This window comes from Balearica regulorum, chromosome 7 (genome assembly GCF_011004875.1).
Source record: "Balearica regulorum gibbericeps isolate bBalReg1 chromosome 7, bBalReg1.pri, whole genome shotgun sequence".
Lineage (NCBI taxonomy): Eukaryota > Metazoa > Chordata > Aves > Gruiformes > Gruidae > Balearica > Balearica regulorum.
Genome location: NC_046190.1, coordinates 5,708,117 through 5,727,411, shown reverse-complemented (window position 1 = coordinate 5,727,411; position 19,295 = coordinate 5,708,117). Strand labels below are relative to the sequence as shown.

The following is a 19,295-nucleotide window of genomic DNA, read 5'->3' as shown; positions in this document are numbered from 1 at the left end:
CATTCACTGAAAACAAGCTTCCATCTTAAAAAGATGGTTATTCAAAACACCAACACAATCTGGAATATATATAGATTTGGTAAGCAGAATGACAATGGAAAGTAAATGCTACCAGATCGTTTAAAATGCGATGTACTTCCGAGCAACAAGGAAGCCTAAAATCCACAGCTGAGTCCCCTCTTTTTTTCCTTTAGATTAGAGAGATGTGAGAAGTTATGGTTTAGAATTTTAGGTATACACTTCACTTATCCAGCTTGGCTTTAGAAATAGTCATCTGTTGTTTCTTCCCAGAGTACATACATACCTAGGAAATTGTACATGTTTAATACACACGAGCAAAAATTTAATTTGTGCCGCTTAACGGGCACAGGTCTGACTGAGCTCACCCAGATCCCTAACACAGGCTAGCCGTGGCAGCGCAGAGCCCCGCGTGGGCTGATTTACCCCGCCAAAGATCACCCTCCCCAGCCAGAGACCGGCTATCTCCATCCTGCCTCGCAAGACACACTTTCTCCTTCGTGGTTTTCAAGAGCAGTATCTGCATTTCCCCTTGGTGAGATATAAAGTGTTCAAATAATGTGTCAGTCAGTACCGAAAGAGTTACTATTATTTTCCAAGACAGGATTAGTTTGGGTTTGTTGGTGGGTTTTTTTTTTTTTAATTGGCTTTTTTTTTGTTTTTAAAAAAAGCACAGAGCAAGGTGAAAATCACTGAATTGTAGCCAATTCATTAACACTCCACAGTGTTATGAAAGGCAGAAGGTGTTGCCAGGTGTACACTCATAAGCAACAGTAATTTATGGTGTAAGCAAACATAGATGGAAAAGTCTACTTAGATAATTAGCGTTCATACAGGGAGACTTGCTGGGCTGCGCTCTCTGCTAACACAAATGTTGGAAAAATTGACACTTTCTACAGTAAATCTAGCTAGCGAGGAAAGGAGACTATGGCTTGTCCTCCTCTGCACTGGAAAACATATGTTTTTTTGTACCAAGCAGGATCTGAGTCAACAGCTCACGAAGCAACGTACACCCTGGCTCCATCAGGGCATCGCAAAACACGGCACCCCGAAAATACTGCGATCACTGGGGTAAGGCAGCGGTGTGGTACAGGGGGGAGGCAGCCCCCAGAACTCACTCTTGAGCTTACTCCATCCTCTGGAAAAGTCAGTTAACTTCTGTTTTAATTACCATTACAACTCTGAGCAACTCAGTAGAAGTTCTAGGCTGGGGCTTACAACTGTGACACAAGGTGAGTAACTCAGAAACTTCTCATCTTTGGAGAAAAGTCGCTGAGGTGTTGGGTACGCGAGGAAGCCACCGACAGAAGGTCGGCAGAGGAGGTAACTCAGAAACTGGAGCACGATGGCCAGGGTAATGCTTGAACAGCAATTTCAACATCACACGCTCCCATCCCCTCTAAGGAGCAGGGTAAGATGACCGAATCCTGACTTCTGACCTGACCTAGGCAGATACCGGGAGGTTAAAGGTCCGTGCACTAACCCACAGAGCTAGCTTGCCTCCCTAAATTTTTCTCTTAATCAGTAACCACCAATTTAGAACAAAACATCTAATCTGAAGCTGTTTAAAATTCAAACAAACCCTTGTAAGTAATTGCTGGTACTTTCCCTCAAATTCTGCTTCCCATTTCAGTTTCACAGACCATAAACTCTATAGAAAATAACTTTTTACTTCCAACCTTTCCTTTATTAAACCACCTACAATCAGCAGAGTAGATGGTCCTGTTTTTAACAATGCAGCTGAAAATGAATAGAGCAAAATACTCTTGCTCTGCTTTGCAAAGTCAGTCTTTAGTTTTTCAAATAACTCTCTATAAATAATCCTTAGCTGCACTGCTATGCTGCAAACTTGAATTTGAGAAGAAAAAAAAAAATATATAGAATTAGTGCTCAGTAACCGCCAAAGAAACCACCCACCCTTCTCCAGAAGAAAACAATTACTTTTTTTGCTTCTACAATTGATCCAAGGCCATTAAAAGATTTTCTGTTGACTTCAGCAAGTTGTTGGTTTTTTATAGCCTTGGTCAAGAACAGAAATTGCAAAATCACATCATGAGAACATACCTTATATCCACCAATACGATGCTCTTGTTTAAACTCTTTCCCATTTTTCAGCCATCGCATGGTCGGTGTTGGGTTTCCCATCGCCGGACAACGAAACTTGACGGTGTTTGCTGCTGGCACCGCGTGTAGCCTTTTCTCCATTTTGTCTGTATGAGTCCAATAAGGTGCCCCTGTTTCAAAGAGACATCCAGAAACATCAGTATTCGGAATCCGAGCTCCCTTTCCAGCCCTTTCCACTGACGTATAGCGCTGCACGTATTCGTTTTCAGCCTGGTTTAGAAACAGTACACGACTGGAAATCATATGTCGCAAGTGTTGACCAGAGTTTTGCAAACGGCTCAGTCTGCAGCTTTGAGTATGTAATTTATGACAAAATTCCGATAATTAACTGCAGATATCCTTTGTTTTGTGTATGTCAAGTAAGGCAGAGGGACCGAGCTTTCAGCAGACTCAAATGATCAGACGCTTTTGACCTCAACTTGAGTGCTCAGCAAACTTGGAATTCTTGGACCTCGGCTGTGAAGCCAGACAGACCAAGTCAGAAGACTTGTTGGCAGCATCAGCCTTAACCTTTCCCCATCTGTTAGAAGGGGGATAAACACACCCACCCGCCCGGCAGCGTGCTAAAACTCACAGCGTACGACGGCAAGGTGAACCGTGCTGTTACTGCCACAGAACCCGCTCAAACCTGTTTACAAATGGAATATATTTCAGAAATCTTCACCAGAGAGGAAGAAACCAAATGAGTAAGTGTGGGTCAGCAAAACTCAGCAACAGCATTGATCATTTCACTGGGATTTCCCACTGTCACGAGCCTGTCGAAGCCCAAATGTTCAGTGATGTCCAATACCGCAGCACAAAACAAGAGCGTCCCTCTGAGCCCATGTTTACTGGAGCCGCGACTTTGACTGGCTCCTGGCGAGGCTCTCCTGGTGCTCGCTCACTCCTTCCCGTGCCCTGGCCCAGCCTGTGCCCACAGGCGCAGAGAAGCAAGAGGAGCACGTGGAAACCCCCTCTCTCATCCAGGTTCTCAATCCTTTGTCGCAAACACAGAAGAACAAAACATAGAACATAAAACCCATCAGTTTTTACCCTCCAAGAAGTAAATTGGGATGGATAGACCCATACACAAGGTCAACCCACGCTCTGGATCCACGCACCACTTTGGCTAACATTGCACAGCGTCTGCGTGGCATCGCTTCCGTGGTCTCAACATAACAGTTTTTAAAAAGTTAAAGATTTGAGATCTGTTTAATAGTAGGAAACATTAATTTCTTTTACAATGAAGTTTTCCTGAAGCAAATCAGATTAGTGCGGAATTTTTAGGACTAGAGGGGTCCAGAAAAATAACTCTATTTCTCTCAGCCCTGTTTCATTTCCTTCATTAGCAGCCTCACACTCCACTATAAATAAACTCTTCCGTTCCTCAAATATTTATAGCAGTTCTTACAATCAGTGCAAACTCAGAAATCCTGCCACCCCCCTCTCTAAATAAAAATACAGCTGGATAGAAAATACAGGAATAAATCTTTTAACAACATCTCTCTGAGTATAAAGAAAACATTTCAAAAGCAAGTCTCGTAATGATGCTAAGAACGATAAGTGATTATTTTTTTTGCCCGAAGTGGCAATTAGCGTTAACATTAATGAAGTAGAAAAGCAAAGCAAATTTGTGCGTGTAATCAAAATAGAAAATCAGGTAACTGTTGAAAAATTAACTGCAACACTAAGAAATTGTTACACGGACTAAAGTGAATTAGGGATGCAAGGAAAATCACTGTTAACATTATTTGCTAAAACCAGGATCACATTAAAATAACAGAAGACTTTAAACAAAGCCAACCAAAGGAATTAAGTGCTACACGCAAAGACCAAATTACATTACAAGTATACCAGGCAAAGGTGGAATTACATGTTGGTACTGATACATTAAAAGGATATTTTCTCTGGATCGCTAAACATCTTCCACAAGGCAATGTAAGATGACCAATATTGGGCCCTACCCACAATTCCCACAAAGTCAAAGTAAACTGCGGCAGGTCAAAGCCAACCAACCATCCGAACCACTTATACGGGTATCTTAGAGCAGAATGCCTAGATTTGACCCCAAACTGGCAACACCGCCCCAGCAACTTTGCAGCCAGCGTGGTCACCTCTCGTCACATCCATCACACACACCTCCTCACACGCAGAGAGCATAAAAAGCTTGGATGCAGTCGCTGGCAAGCACAACCTCCAAAGCACAGGCTCCACAGCTCGCCCAGGGCTGGACGGACCAAGCTCTGGAGGAGCGCCCGTCAGGGTGCAGCCCAGGACCAGGGCACCTGAGTTGGTCTGGATCCAGCCACCAACAGCTCCCCAAAGAAGGCTGCCTCATGCAGCCAGGTTTTTTCTGCATTATAGTGCAGCGCATCCTCTGGTTTTCCTGCGTATAACCCCCCCCTTTCCATCAACACTCACCCTTTCAAAACCTCTGCTCCTGGAAGAGGAGTGCTCCACTAAGACTCGTGTACAACAAATGTGTACAACAAATGCCCGGGGAGACAAAACTTTGCTCCGTGGAAGAGGTGGGAGCAGAGAAGAGGCCGGGATGATGCAGACAGGAATAAAGAGAAGCACCTCCGTTCTGTGCCACGGAGAGAAGGGGAAAGGAAACTCCCCGGGCTGGAGAAGCCTCTGCCTGGAACGCTTTCCCTCGCACAACCCTCAGCATAACCTGCAATGATCCTGAACTACAGGGGAGCTTGGAGAAAGACATGCGGGCATCACATGTTGAAAACGCCGTCTGATAACGCTTCAAGACACCCTACCATTTTTCACTAGGTAGTAGCAACGTATATTGGCAGCTCCTCAATGCGTTTAAGAGAAAAAGGCCACAACATCCACAAACCATAACGCTCGCCCTCAGGTTGTGCTTTCGTATAGCACTGATCCGATTAACACGCAGCATTTCTCTTTATAGATTAAATCATCGTGACCTAAAAACACCTTTTACTGCTTCTATTTGTCTTGAGAGAAAAAACATCTCGATTCACTAAAACCAATAACGAACATAGCTAACGAGTATATGCCGCTAACGACTATACGCGGACTCCTCTTACAGACCCCGTCCATCGCATCCCACCTTTGCTAGCAGGACAGGTGGAAGTAGGTAGCACCTCTGTTAAAAGTTCACAGTAACAACAGGGCAAACTCCGGCACGTAGCAGTAACGAGCAGCAGGGGAACGGGTGGGAATTCCTGATTGCTTTTAGAGCTCTCATTAGTGAAGAAAATATCCTGCTGACCCACACTGCACTCCACTGCAAATACATTACATCTAATCAGGCAAATCTCCTGCATGTGAAATTGAAATTAGGCAGCCCAGGGGACCACTTCAGGACGCCTCACTTTTTATTTGGACTTATCTAATACAAAGAAATACAAAAGTAGTCAACTCCAAGCCTGCCTGACAAGCGCCTCGAGCAGGCAATAGTGCGCCTGAAATGACCACATCAAACCCCCCCAAGGTTTTCAGTACTATTGTATTTGACCTTTAATTAAAAAACACTTCTAGGCAACATCCAATTTTTGCTGCTCCCTTGAGTGGGTTTCCACTCTGCAGGATTTGATGAATTTGAACCTTGTTTCATCCTTTCTGAGATTCTTCAAGGCATGAAAAGAACAGCATGTGGATTACATTTAGATACTTTTTGTTCTTGGTGCCAATTTACCATTGCTTGGCCCAGAAGAAATTGTTTAAAGGGTGATAAAGAAAAAAAACCATAAAGCCTCCAGTCGCCTGACTAGAATTCAAGGCAGAACAACAGCATCTTCAGGGCTACCCAGGGGTCTCCAGAATAAATTACTGTTGGTGGACCTCAGTGCAACCATCACAACAGCTGCTGCCTTGCCAGCACCAAGTCAGGATTAATAGAAATCCCTTAAGTTAGGGCTACCTCTCAAAATCACAATGAGGAGGAAGCAACAGGTACCAACAAGGTATTCTCCACTGCTGCCAGTAGGAACTGATGATGATCAGCCTTTAGCTTTGTAAAAGGAAGTCCCAGGCCAGTATCTCTGGAGGTGGCCCTCCAGAACTGAACTGAAGCACCACTTTAGGGCAATGAAGAGAAAAACCGAGTTGCCAACAAAGCCATTTTGTGGAGAGAGAGGACTATTTTGCAGTGGAACCAATGCTGCACCTTCCCCACGAGCACTAATCCCTTCAACAAAAGCTGGAAGTAATAAAAAGCTATTCAGGATGCAGTCTGGAACAAATCTACCACAGTGTTTTTTCAGACGGTTGAAATATCTGTCAAACTAGAAAGACACCAAACGCAGAGTGAAATCTGCTATGCATGCCTTTTACTTAAAAATACACACAGGGCAAATGGTCAAATGCGCATTTGTACGTGCGAGTGCCCTCCTCTCTCGTGAACGAGCTGCTCCTCACAGCTACCGAGCCACTTACAGCCTCCGCTGACTTCAAGACCAGTCGTACTTTCTGGGCAGCCTTGAAAATTAGGCTACATTTCCTCAACAACCTCTCTACCTGCACTGGAAAACCTTGGCCTCTGAAATATATATTTGTAACAGAGGCAAAGAAAATAGAAAAGCTTAAAAGAATACTTACCATGATAAATAAAACAGCTCTAAAAGGTTTGCTTTAGTTTTAAATATGCAGGAATGAGAATGCCAAGGTTCAGTTTCCTGTGGAAGCCACTACAGCCATTTCCTGCCTCATCACATCATAATTAACATGCCAGGACAGCTGGACTTTATCAGAATTGTTTCATCAAAAAGCAACAACCTTTGAAGACTATGGCCTTTTGTTTCCATCAGTAAAGGCATAACCAGGCCAATTTCCATTGCTTATCCTTAACGATCACAGCTGTAATTTGTATGTAAATTATCAGTTAAATTGTTTTAGATCTGCAAAACTCAAACCATGATTCAGGAAACACTTAAAGACTTCTTCTCTTAAAGAGCAGCAACCAGGGACTCTTGTGAGGTCCTGGACTTCCCCAGGCAGGAGAAGGTGGTAAAGGGCATTTGACCACTGCACACCACTGCTCGGGGAGGACTTGGACTACTCCTCAACTCCTCAACTCCTCAACTCCTCCTGCACTTTTCAACCTGTCTTGTGACAGTTTATTAAATGAGATGTGGCCTTTGGGACACAATATAAAGTCTAGAAGGGGAATGGCAAATGATACTGATGGGAAGGCTTAGAAGACACTGGATACACAAGCTTCAGTGGTTTGCAAAAGCACCACGCCAAGTCCCACCCCTAACACCCACACAGCTCTGATCTTGCCAAATCACAACCCTCTTTCAGAAAAGTTGTATTAATCCAGCCGAGTTACTATAACACAACTTCTCATTGAAACAGACTGCTTGCAGAGGATGTGGTGCCACAACCATTCTTCCTCTTCCAGCTCTTCCCATCGAGCGCTCAGACATCGGGAGGAAGGCTGCGCTGCTCCCTGCGCCCGCCCGCACCTCGCAAGAAGCCCCAGCAGTTTGTGGGCACCTCGTAAAAAGCAATCTCACGAGGACTTGTTTGCACAACGCTCTGCTCGGGAGCAATCTGTCTTCTTGCAGTTTCCTCCCTTGTACACTGCAAGAGTCCGCGCTCTCCCTGCCATCCGAGATGTTTAAACGTTCACGCTCTAGAGGCATCTTTCATTTTGAGCAGGGAAAGTGTGACTGACCCCTGCTAAAGTACACACCCCATCCCCGGCAGACGGAAATTGTCAATGGCCTTTCACCAGCTCCTGAATCAAGATTGATTAAGAGGAGCTTAAAATGATAGCTCATATTACAAGAGCATCGCTAGCGTTACACCACGGGGCAGTTCTCCTCGTTGTGTGGAAGGGCAGGAATTGTTACCGCGACGTTATGGAGCACAGTTGCCTTGAGATCAGGTCCTTTTCTTTTTTTTCCCCTCACTGTGTGTGCTTCCAAAATCCATTTGTGTTCATGGTGAATCTCTAAAGCCATCAGCACGGATTAGAAACACAATTGTGTTCGCTAACACACCGAAAAAATTGCAAGTCCTTTTCTGACCAACACCAGGAAAGCTGATAACAGACATAGGGACGTTTCCTCAGATGACTTTCTACCCACGAGTCCTTTTCAGGGGACCACTAACATTGCCTGGGTTGGTGGGTTTTGTCGAGACAACTTCTTTTAAAAGCAGTGTCCCTTTTCCAAACTCGCCAGTTATCTGTGCCACCGCATTCCTTTGTCAGAGCAGCCTCCAGCTGCTTAACCTCAGCCACTTCCAGCTGCACCTGTGAATCAGAGCGGGTTAATCACACTAACAGATGGCAGGGGCCAAACAGGCAGCTAAGAACTTATATCATTTTAAATAGCATCTAATGTTTCACAGCTTCAGACCAGGGGCAGCCGTACACAACAGTAACTAATCAGGGGAGCTGAAATCGGGCTCGTACTTTATCATGTGAACAAGTGTTCCACGCACACCGTACAGCTGCCAATTACTAATCAGGCTGAGGAGCAAATATACTACCTGGCTACTGCGTTCGGTAACTAGCTGACATCTCCCGCAAAGGATTTCTGCGTGTTATTGACTTCACAAAGCACGAGCGATAGCAAACTACCAGTCACCGAGGGGATTTTGCAACAGTGAGTAGAAGCATAAGGAACCAATATGAATTTTCCTTTTTTTTTTTCTTTTTTCTTAGCGACTGCTCTATTTAGAGCCTATTAATAGCTTTCCAAATTCTCTAAAGGGATTGAAGTTTAACATTCAGATAGGTTTAAGACTCTTTTAGCCCATTTTCATCATGCATAAGTCACATAAAATGTGGTTTTAGTGCCGGATTGTTTTCTTTGCAACAAACCTTCAGGTCCTTTGCAGACAAAAGAACCTCATTGTCTCCAAATTCATTCTCCCCGGGGAGATTTCTGCCCAGATTAAGGATTGAAGGATTTGCCTCATTACAACTTAATTTTATTTTTAAAGTTTCCATACCACCTTTTAACAAAGTGAGCTGGATCTTTGTTTCTTCTGTTAAATTTCAGTTTGGGTTCAGGGTAAGTTAGTTCATCTGCGAGAGTCTAAACCAGAAAAGACTGAACTTCAATTCAGGAAGAAAGGAAACTGCAGAAAAGCTAGCAAGAAGGGAGAAAGAAAGTACAGACCAGTAAAGCATGTTTAGAAGAATATTAGTTTATTTTTTCTTTTTTTCTTTTCCAAGTTATGAAGTATGTGAAACAGAAAACGGAGAAGGACCAAGATGCCGCTATTTGACAGCCCATGCAGTTAACAACCAAGAAGCTCTGAAGGCAGGAGTGCAAAAGATAGGAGATTATTTTCCACGTGGATCTCACTAGTGACTTCTGGCAGTTCGCTGTTACTTACTCATCTGGTTGCTGTCATTCACAAAGTCCTCGGACCCATCATTGTCATCTTCATCATCCCCAGAGGAAAGAGCATCTGCACATTAAAAATAATCAAGTCTTTAAACCAGCCTATTTTTACAGACAAGTAAACCAATATGCTACATCTTAGATTATCTACCAAGGAGATCAGATGTTATGTTAGTTGTGCAGAAGCTATAGAAAAAGAAAATCCTGCCACAAAACATGTGGTACTCTTATAGAATTTTAACAAAAACTAGCTAATAATCCTCCCCTAAGTGTCCAAAGGGAGCTTGCTAACTCTAAAAAATCTCTTTCCAGTTACAATTTTTATTTTTCTGAAAGACATTCAGTTGAACAGAACTGAGTATCTCCAGAACGATTTATCTCTAAATTTAAAGGATGTAGGACACCCCTTTTCCTCTTCTGGTGCAGGGCGGGGGAAACTTGTATTTATTCTACTGGCTTTATCATCATCACAGCAGCTCTGTATAATTTAATCGTGTCATAGTGGCATAAACCAGAGAGCTATTTAGAGGCTGTTAATCACTATAGATCCTGTGAAGTAAAAGGAGTATATACAAACTGAGTCCATTTCAGGGTCAGGACAGGACGAAAAATACCTGGAATAACTACAGAACTCAGCTCAACTCGCCGTGCCCGAGTGGCCTGTTTGACGTTATATCATAATGTGTCTTTATATCCCATTTTACAGCTTCCACATGCAAAAAAACCTATGTTTAACTCACCTGTAACATTTACAATGAAGTACAGAGTATCACTGTCTAGGGTCCTAACAGCAGTGCAAGCATAGAGGCCCGAATCTCTGGGTGTAGCATCCTTAATTTGTAAGTACTCCCCAATAATGACTGTCCTATTGTCGGGCCCCAAAGGGACCCCATCCTTAGTCCAACTGATCATGACGGCGTCTTTCAACTGACAGCGCAACTCAAGCGGTTCTCCTGGGAGTGCTGAATATACATCTGGCTGAGAGATTTGGTATTTGGTTGGCGGCTCTGCGAAGGTGGAAGGAAAGGAGGAAAAAGAAGAAAGAGAAGGGAAAGGAGAGAATTTCCAACAAGAGTCAGTGAAGGCCCTTTTCATCCACAGAAATCAAGTTATGTTCAATAAAAAAAAGCCGCATCCCGGTTAGCCCAGCAATCTGTCTCATAAAACTGAACCATATGCAGGTATGGGATGGGCTTCATTTTCAAGAAGTTAACCACAAACAAAGCTCATTCCCTTCTGATCAGTGACTCGGCACGTGCCTTGTCCTACGCAAAGGCCCGACCTCCTCGCTGCTCACAGCCAGCTGACTCGTGAGATGAACCCGGGGGGAGACACGGAGTTTGGAGGTGCCAGGAGCAGTTCAATAAGCAAATTCAGTTTTACACCTTAGCATTTGTGTCTGTGATTCAAATGAATATTTATCTTTCCCCATCTGATTTTGTAAGTTGCTTTTTAAGCAAAAAAAAAAAAAAAAACACCAACAAAAAATCACCTGAAAAGGACAACCAAAAACCCCTTCACTAGCTAAGCTAATAAACATGAGTTCCCATACACAGCATATATGATGTCTCTTATTTTGCTCCCTGCACCCTTCCCAAAGTCTCTACATTTGCTTTTCCACACTGCCAACTCTGTTCCCAGTCATAGTAACTTTTTCCTTTAATATTATTCTGCTTCATTTCTTATTTCACGGCCTCTCCTGAGCAGAAACCCAGGAACACAAGCGAAGCTTTCAAAGCCACAGCGTAGACAGAAGTTCAAAATGAAATGGCTCATCCATCAGTTCCCTTTTGTAACCAAATAACGAGCAGAATTTCAAACCACACTTTTTTTTAAAAAAACAAACAAACAAACAAACAAACATCCTTGGAAAACTACATCTGCCTATAGTTACTAGGGCTTCATCTCCCCCTTCCAAGGCGCTCGGCAGAGAGAAGGGAACCGCGGCCCCGGGCACCGGGGACCGTCTCGCAAGGACGGCGGGACAGCTCGGCACAGGGTGGAGGGACCCTACAACCACAGAATCCCTCTCCCACGAGCGTCTGGGCCTCGCCAAGGCCGGGATGGAAAGTAAATAAGGGAAAGCAGCATGAAGGCATCTCCTGTTTGCTCACGAGGAGGGTCACACCGCACAGGCAGCTGCTCCCCGGCACACATCCTTCTCCGCGCAGGCACCAGCTGTGCACCACTCTGAGCATGGATAAATAACACACACATCTCTGTTTGGGAGTCTGAGGGAATATTAAAATAGGTGACTCCTCGGTGTCCACCCTCGCTTCTAAGAATACAGAAACCCTGAAACCCATGTTCCTCACCCTCGGGGTACAGCGCCGTCATTTCTCGTATCACACTTTCAACAGAGGAGTCCGAGGCAAGCATCACATCTGAGCTAGCCTGCGGATGGGAGCTTGGAAAGGCTGAAGCCCTGTCAGTAGTTTAGGTTTAGGTAGAGGAGCAGGGAGTTGGACTCGGTGGTCTCTATGGGTCTTTCCCAACTCAAGATAGTCTGTGATTCTATGAATACCAGAAGCGGCCACCACAGTGGGACACTCATGCATTTAAATATCGGGTTATATCAATGCACTCGAAAACAGCGTGCCCAGTTTCTCGTTTCTCCTCCCACTCCTCCTGGAATCATGTCATTTCAGGGACCTCAGTGGGAGTTTGCCTGAAGCAAAGGGAGAACAGAGCCAGGGATGTGCCCTTGCAAAGCAAGCAAAGCTTCTCTTGGATTTTTCCCTAGGGCAAACATGTTTTTTCAAACAACAGATTTGACACATGCATGACACCAAGCTGGTGGCCAGGAGACTTACCTAAAACCACTTAAACGAGACCAATTACGGAGACTACAAAGATTCTTGGATTTAGGTTTTATAACAAGGTCTCTAAACTTTTTAGCGTGCGAAGCTCCATCTCAAAGTCTAGGACAAGCCACAGTACAGCTTTATACTCCTTATAAACTAATGCACTCTTGCCGATACAGTCACGAATCCACAGATCTGCAATGTATATATTTCACTGAGTACTATACTATACTGTTAGAAAGCTAATTTCCAGAAGGAGCATGGGCTCCTTTCTACACATATTTTGTAACAGTAATGAGTATGTTTGCATCTGCTTGAGATTTTTTTTTAAATTCTGATTCCACTCAAAAAAGTACCTGAAGCCAGTTAGCTAATTTACTTTGAAGCTTTTAAGACTTCTTTGCAATGCTCTACCCGCAAAGAAAAACTTCTTTTACAGAGTTTACACTGTGCCAACAAGGTACTGGAGTCTAAAAATGTCTTTGTTTAAACTTTTTTAAAGCCACCATGGGTGAAGATAACTCAACCCTCCTTTAAGTGCATTAGAGGCTTTGGCTGAAGAGTGCCAGGAAACTCAGAGGACGGTCACACAGGTTGCAACATCCTCCTGGGCAGATCGGTTGTTCACGTACAATTACAAGGAAAACAATTTTCTGCCTCCGATCCTTGATTTCACCTCTTTTTGAACTACTACCCTCAAATTTACACTGAGTCTTTCGACACAAATACAAACTCAAGAGCACTAGTTTATTTCAAAATTGCAAAAAAATGCTTTTACAAGAAAAATTACCAGTATACCGAAGAAAAAACAAGTTTCAAATAGGCATTTAGTAAATATTATCCTCCCCCATTTCTTTCTCTCTAGAGGATCAGGGAAGATACAGCACAAAGTGTTGTCATGAAATAATCAAGTCATGTTTGGAAATGGTGAGTTATTTCAGGTAAGCCTTTGTGTTGCCAAACTAGAATGTAGCAGCACTTAAGACTGTCACTTTTTATAATGTTTGCCTATAAACTTTTTCCAGCATGGGTTTGAAATGGTGCCCAAAAGCAAACAGAGAACAGGTGGGATTCTGAGGCATGAATCCACCCAACAGCCTCACTGCAAAAATCAACCAGTTTAAACCGTTAAAAAATTCCCTGCAGCACCTAAACAACCTGCGCTGCAAAGTTAACTCTCTCTCCAGGACACCGCACAAGGATTTTTACACCACTCTGAAATTTAGGGACAAATTGTGAACTCATGTGCGCGCTGTACCATGAAATCAATGGTTCCCCTGAGGCTGACATCGAGATTCCTTCCCCACTTCCACGTCTTCTGAGCATACCAGAGAAATAAAGCTACAAGTGGCCATCCTCTGGTGTTTTCAGCAGCATCCTCCTGATTTTTCCCTTAGTGAAAATACCTCGATGGGAGAAGGAGCAGATAACCCTGCAGAGCCTGCACCACCAAGCAAGGCTTGACTATCTGGTCTCACCTTCACGCTCCTCCAGCCGTCTCTGAAGCTCTGCCTTGAAGCTGTGTCCTTCAGCCATCACCACAAGCCTGTACATCAGCCCTTTGCTGGGCGAGCTCTGCACGGCCCAGGGCAGGCGGCACGGGATGCCCTTCGAAGCGAGCTCTCCTGCAAACCCTGTCGTTGCGGCATTAGTTCCTACTCCAAAGATGCATTACCTGATGTGAATAACACCTGTCTATCACCCCACAAAAAAACAAACAAGCGACAAAGGCATGTGTGAAATTTCTGGTGGTGTCCTTAAACACCGGGGGACAAGGGAGGGCACGTTGCTTCTGCTATTGTCTGCTCTCAGCTACATCCTTATTTGTCATAGCGGTGCACACAATGTATTTTAACTGTCTAGGTGGAGCTATTGAACAATACCACCATGGAAAACCAAGCTGCTGTTAAATAAACAGACGTGAACTTTTTCTTCGCCTGCTTATACAGTCTCGCAGCACGGTTTATGCCATCCAGCCACCAAACGGAGTAAATGCTGTTTGTATAAAAATCATGACCACAATAGAGGACCGGGGACATTCTGAACGTGCTATTTCAGATTATGATACATGCCATTATATTCCAAATCATGCTTCTATTCAAGATTCACTCACCGAAACGAGAGATTTATACTTCCTTAGGTTTTAAATTATTATTATTTGCCTCCATTTATTAAAATGTTAACAAAGAGCTGCTTATCTTAAGGCTCAAGGCATTTAGTTACTTAGTTACAGAGCCAAATAATTAAACAATCAGCTAATAGCTAACCCCAGCAAAGATTCTCACACAACTCTCCGCAACACAAAAGCCTCAGACCCCATCAAGCCACCTTCCCTTCAAAAGGCTTTAGTAAATAACTAAACACTCACCACAGCGTGCCCAGAAGGGTCAACGGACCCGACCTGCCAAGAACCCAGGAGGTTCATTGCAAAACCGAACGTCCCCACAGGGAACACCAGGCTGCCAACCACTACCGCTCCTCCTGCTTCTCCTACCCCTCCCTCCCCTTTTTCCCATCGTTGGGGAAGATCCACCAAGACCACGCCGGATAAGCAACACGGAATGGGGATGTCGGGCTATGCCTGAAGAGAACAGCCAGGGTCCCCGTGACTTTGTGAGCCAAAGCCAAGCCTTTGCGCTCTCTCCAGGAGGCAACCGCTGCAGCAGCGGGATGCCCAGGTATCACCGGTCAGGTTTGCAACCTTCCCTCCCACCTCCCAGGTACGAGCTGGTGGGCTTCTCCCTCAACTTCAGTTGGCAGGCTACTATTCAGAATAGCTCCACGTTCTCTGAAGAAGGATGATAAACTCAGCCTACAAAAGAAACGGCCACTGATTTAAAAACACAAAGAGTCATTCCCGGCCACGGTGACTACCTCCCGTTAGCTAAAAGCAAACCAAAGCCACAAAGGCTAAGTGGCTCCTTAGACAAAGCGGGACAAAACGGCGTTTGCACTTCATCCATCTGCTGTTCCAGAGTCACTGGATTCCTGCTGGCTCATTTGCGCTGCGTTTCCGTCAGCTAGCTGCCAGCTCTGCCTCCGCCAGGCACAACCAGGAGGTCTCTCTGTTCCGATAAAATACTTTCCTTTCCAAATCACTACAGTTCCTTCTATAATTTTAAAACACTAAAAAATAAAAAATTTTGAAAAAATCCCTTGTCACCAAACAACACTGCAAAGAGTAGGAATCATTTTACCCCTCTTAACGTATAAAAAATTAATTGTTCAAATCTGACGAAAGAGATCTAGGCCTTGTAGCAAAACTTCATCAAACAGAAAGCATCAAAGAGATATCCGTGATAGTTACAAACATCAATATGTGGCAGATTCTAAGTCTTCACTTGTTCCTTTAAAACAAGCTCCTGGGCTGCTCTACTTGAAAGCAGTGACTTTCACAAAATGTTAAGTGACAGACTCTCCAAAATAAATTGAGACATTTTTTTCCTGGCATCTTCTTTAACCCCGTTATCCTTATTCTATAAGGACCTAGTCACCTGATGGGTACAAGACATGAAACCAGAACCCCCCCCAAAAAAAAAAAAAATTATCTGGGGAACAGGAAGAATCCTTTTGCCCAGGAAGTTAACACTTGCAAAACAAAGTTAGTGTTGCCACATAGCGCATGCCTGGTACTCTATCAAAGTGTAGAGCTTCCAGCCACGCTGACCTGCTAGAGCGTGGATCTCCAGCACCATGCCAACTCCTACTGAGTGTTACATATATTAAGATCATTAAAAAAAGTGAATCTCCTCCAATTGAAATACTTGCCAATGTCATCACGGGTAAGGGAAAATATTACACTGCACCAACTTGTTTTCCTAAGCTTTGAAGATTTAGAAAAATAAATAATTCTGGTGAGCAGCAAAGAGTTTCACCACTTACAAGACCCCTTGGCCAAGAAAAAAACCTCTGCGTATGCAACTAAAAGTTATCCTCACGTGATTACATCTGTCTGCCTTGTGTAATGCTCTGGCAGATGAGCAATTACAGAACTGCAACTCCTTGAGATAACTACTCCCAAGCAGCATTTAGCCTTGGCTACAGACACAAGGGCTTTACCGCACCCAGCAGAAGAGCACGGTGGGGACAAACCTCAAGAGGTCTCCTGCTGTGTTGGTGTACTGGCTGACATGGAGTGAGATGCGTGAACTATTTCGGCGTGGCTTTGATGGCTACAAAGCAGTTGTGTCTCACCCCATGGTTAAAGGGAGAAGACTCCTCAAAAGAAAAAGTAATTGTGCTTGTCTGGACTTCATGCAGAGATTAAAAATTCCTAACACTTGTAACCTGCTTGCTCCTACCTGTCTTTATAGTTGTGATCGTTGAGTTATGGCTGCACAACCACGCAACATGAGTCAAAAATGCCAAGTATCACATGCTCATGGGCTTGGCTGTGTGCTTTCGGCTTTTGGAAGCCAAGCCAGGGAAGACTCGGAGCATGCCAAGTGCAAAGTAAACAGCAGAGACACCAGCGAGGCCACCTCCTGCTGCTGGGAGCTGCCCTGCAGTTTCTTCCTGTTTGTCCCCATTCTTCACAATCTGCTCCTTACGGGATGAAGACTTCTTTATACAACAGTCACCATAGGATTTATCTCCAGATACAGGATGGAGCAAGAAACAGCAAGGCATGAGTATGTCTTCTGCACAAAGACCTGGTAACCAGGGAGGGAGAAAACATCCCCAACCTTGAGCAGCCACACCAAAACCCCTAAAACTAGTCTGCTGCTTTTTGAAATTTCATCAGCGTGAGGAGATACAGGCCATCTTCAGGATCTGAACCTCTGATTCCAGGCACTAAATCTTGACCATTTCTGTTCAAGCCATGAGCTGCATCAGCTGCCTAAGGTAACAGAGTGATAGTCTCTCTGCTAAGCGTACCGGGGAGCACGATATAAACCTAACACACATGTAATGCAATCTGAAAAACAATTAACTACTCTTCAAACTCATTACAGAAGAGTCTTCTCATATAATCTATTACACAATACAAAGGGGAAATGTATCACCTTTTGCCAGAACCTCAAATGAAAAGCTGAAAAAAAATTAACCTTCTCTCACTAAAAAGCAGAATCCAAGACTAGGATCATTTTCGCATTGTTTCTACTTGCAGCGACAGCAGAACATCAAATCTTCCTGACTGTATGCTGCACATAGCCAAGTGGCAGAGCAATTTAGCCAGCTCCCATTGTCCAACTCAGCATGAAATTCTGCTTGGAAAAGGCTCCATATAAGATATACAGCCTTGGGAAAAGGTATGAGCACATATATTTAGTCGCAAAGGGGTTTTCTTGGGTTTAATATTTTCTTGCATCTATTCCAATCTGTAGCTTTTTTCAGGTTCTTTATTTGCATTTCAAGAGCAACATAAAAACATAACAGAACATAGCATAAATCCAAACATAAAAACACAACCTTTTTCTTCCAGGTTTGCCGAAGGACATGCTCAGGACTAGTACCAGTCAACAAGCAAAAGAAATAAATTACAACTGTGAGGTTAAAAATTGCACAATTTCATGTTCGAGCATTAGTTCTGGATGCAGAGAACATCTATTCAGATACCCTATAAGCAAGTCAGCAGTTGTTTCTTTTGTACGCGGTCCCATTTTTACTTGACTATACAAATCCTCTTAATTTTAGCAGCTCGTCTGGAAGTCTCATCTTGCCTGTTCCCCTGAAATTCATCTTCCCCCACTTCCTAAAGTGGGATTTGAGGGGGAAAAAAAAAAAGTCACTGGAAACAATATTCCCAAAGCATCTCCACAGCACTTTTGAAAGTCCTATCCACAACACATACAAACCATCCGATATTCTCCAAATACTTCAAAGCTTCGAGGTATACCAGGCTCCTTTTTAACCGAGAGCAACACTTAGTCAAAAGACATCAGAGCTAATTTAATTCCAGCTCCACGCAGAGAACAGTCACCAGTGGCACCTGGGGACAAGGAAGGAGCAGCAGAACGAGCCCTGAAGTTAAAAGCTGGGCTGGCTATCTGCACTTCCAGGTGGCCCACAACCATTTCCATGACAAGGGTTATTTTTAACTTGCAGACACCCCCCCGTCACTCCTTGCTGTAGCAGTGGCTCCTGGGCACTTTGCCATACTAATGGAAGATGGTTCAAATGCTTCTGAATTGTTAGGAGAAGGGCTATTACTGAGTAGTGGCGCGCTGCAGATTTATTACGCAACCTCCACGTTAATCCTGCATGTCTGAAATACCCATGCTACCCTGGTGAGTAAACAATATCAGATAAGTCTGGGTACGTCAATACTGTAATATCTAAACAGGATTATTTTTCATGATTAAACTATGTTTAATAGAACCAAGCTCAAGAACTGTTCAAAATTTAAACTGGGGGTTAAAAATGATTTTTAAGAGCTGTTGGGTGGCATTCAGAATTATAAATCATCTTACTTTCCTTGAAACAAATTAAACATTGCGACACGGAGACACTGAGCAGGGCACTTTACAAACTTGCACAGCAAGTCTCACACAAGCACGCTCCTGCGGCTGCCCAGCAGCCGGTCCTGCCAGCAGCTCACCTGTACCCCTGCACACCCGTACAGCCCACCCGAAAGAAAATCATGAACCTTACGGTGTTCTTCTATACCACAGCTTTTTATTAAGTTTAAAAACTAAGTCACAGCACGGTGCTCTGATCAAGATCTGTTCTACCCAACCACAATTTAACTGCCTACAGGCTCGTCCCCGGTCAGCGCAGACAGCTAAGGCATGCCCAGCCACAGCACCCAGCTCCAAACCCCACTCAGAAACAGCCACAAGCCCCCGGGAGAAAGCCTGAGGTGGTCACAAAGCTTTCAGAATAGAAACTTAGGAAAAGCTAAGAGAAAAAACAAAACAAAAAACCCCTAAAATGCAGCCAAAATTTGATTTCCTCCTCCCCAACCAGCTTCTCATCCTCCCTTTTCTCCTCTCCAGTCCCCTGGACCATTGCCTTTCCCAGTAAACCCTCACAAACGCAACCCCTTTCCTTGGTAGGAAGGAATATTCCCCTCCTCTGGGTTCCTGTG

General features: G+C 44.1%; 1 protein-coding gene across 13 annotated transcripts in view; it reads right to left on the bottom strand.

Moving 5' to 3' along the window:
* FGFR2 (fibroblast growth factor receptor 2) overlaps window positions 1–19,295 on the bottom strand; it is an 85,228-nt gene that overhangs the window by 54,472 nt on the left and 11,461 nt on the right. For 5 of the 13 annotated variants that reach the window (XM_075757732.1, XM_075757734.1, XM_075757730.1 and 2 more), the window contains exons 3-5: window positions 10,202–10,468; window positions 9,454–9,528; window positions 2,083–2,252 (exon numbers count right to left, since the gene is read on the bottom strand). In XM_075757732.1, coding sequence (XP_075613847.1) covers window positions 2,083–2,252; window positions 9,454–9,528; window positions 10,202–10,468 — 512 coding nt within the window. The remainder of the gene's footprint in view (window positions 1–2,082; window positions 2,253–9,453; window positions 9,529–10,201; window positions 10,469–19,295) is intronic. The other 8 variants (XM_075757743.1, XM_075757735.1, XM_075757737.1 and 5 more) reach the window with 2 other exon arrangements.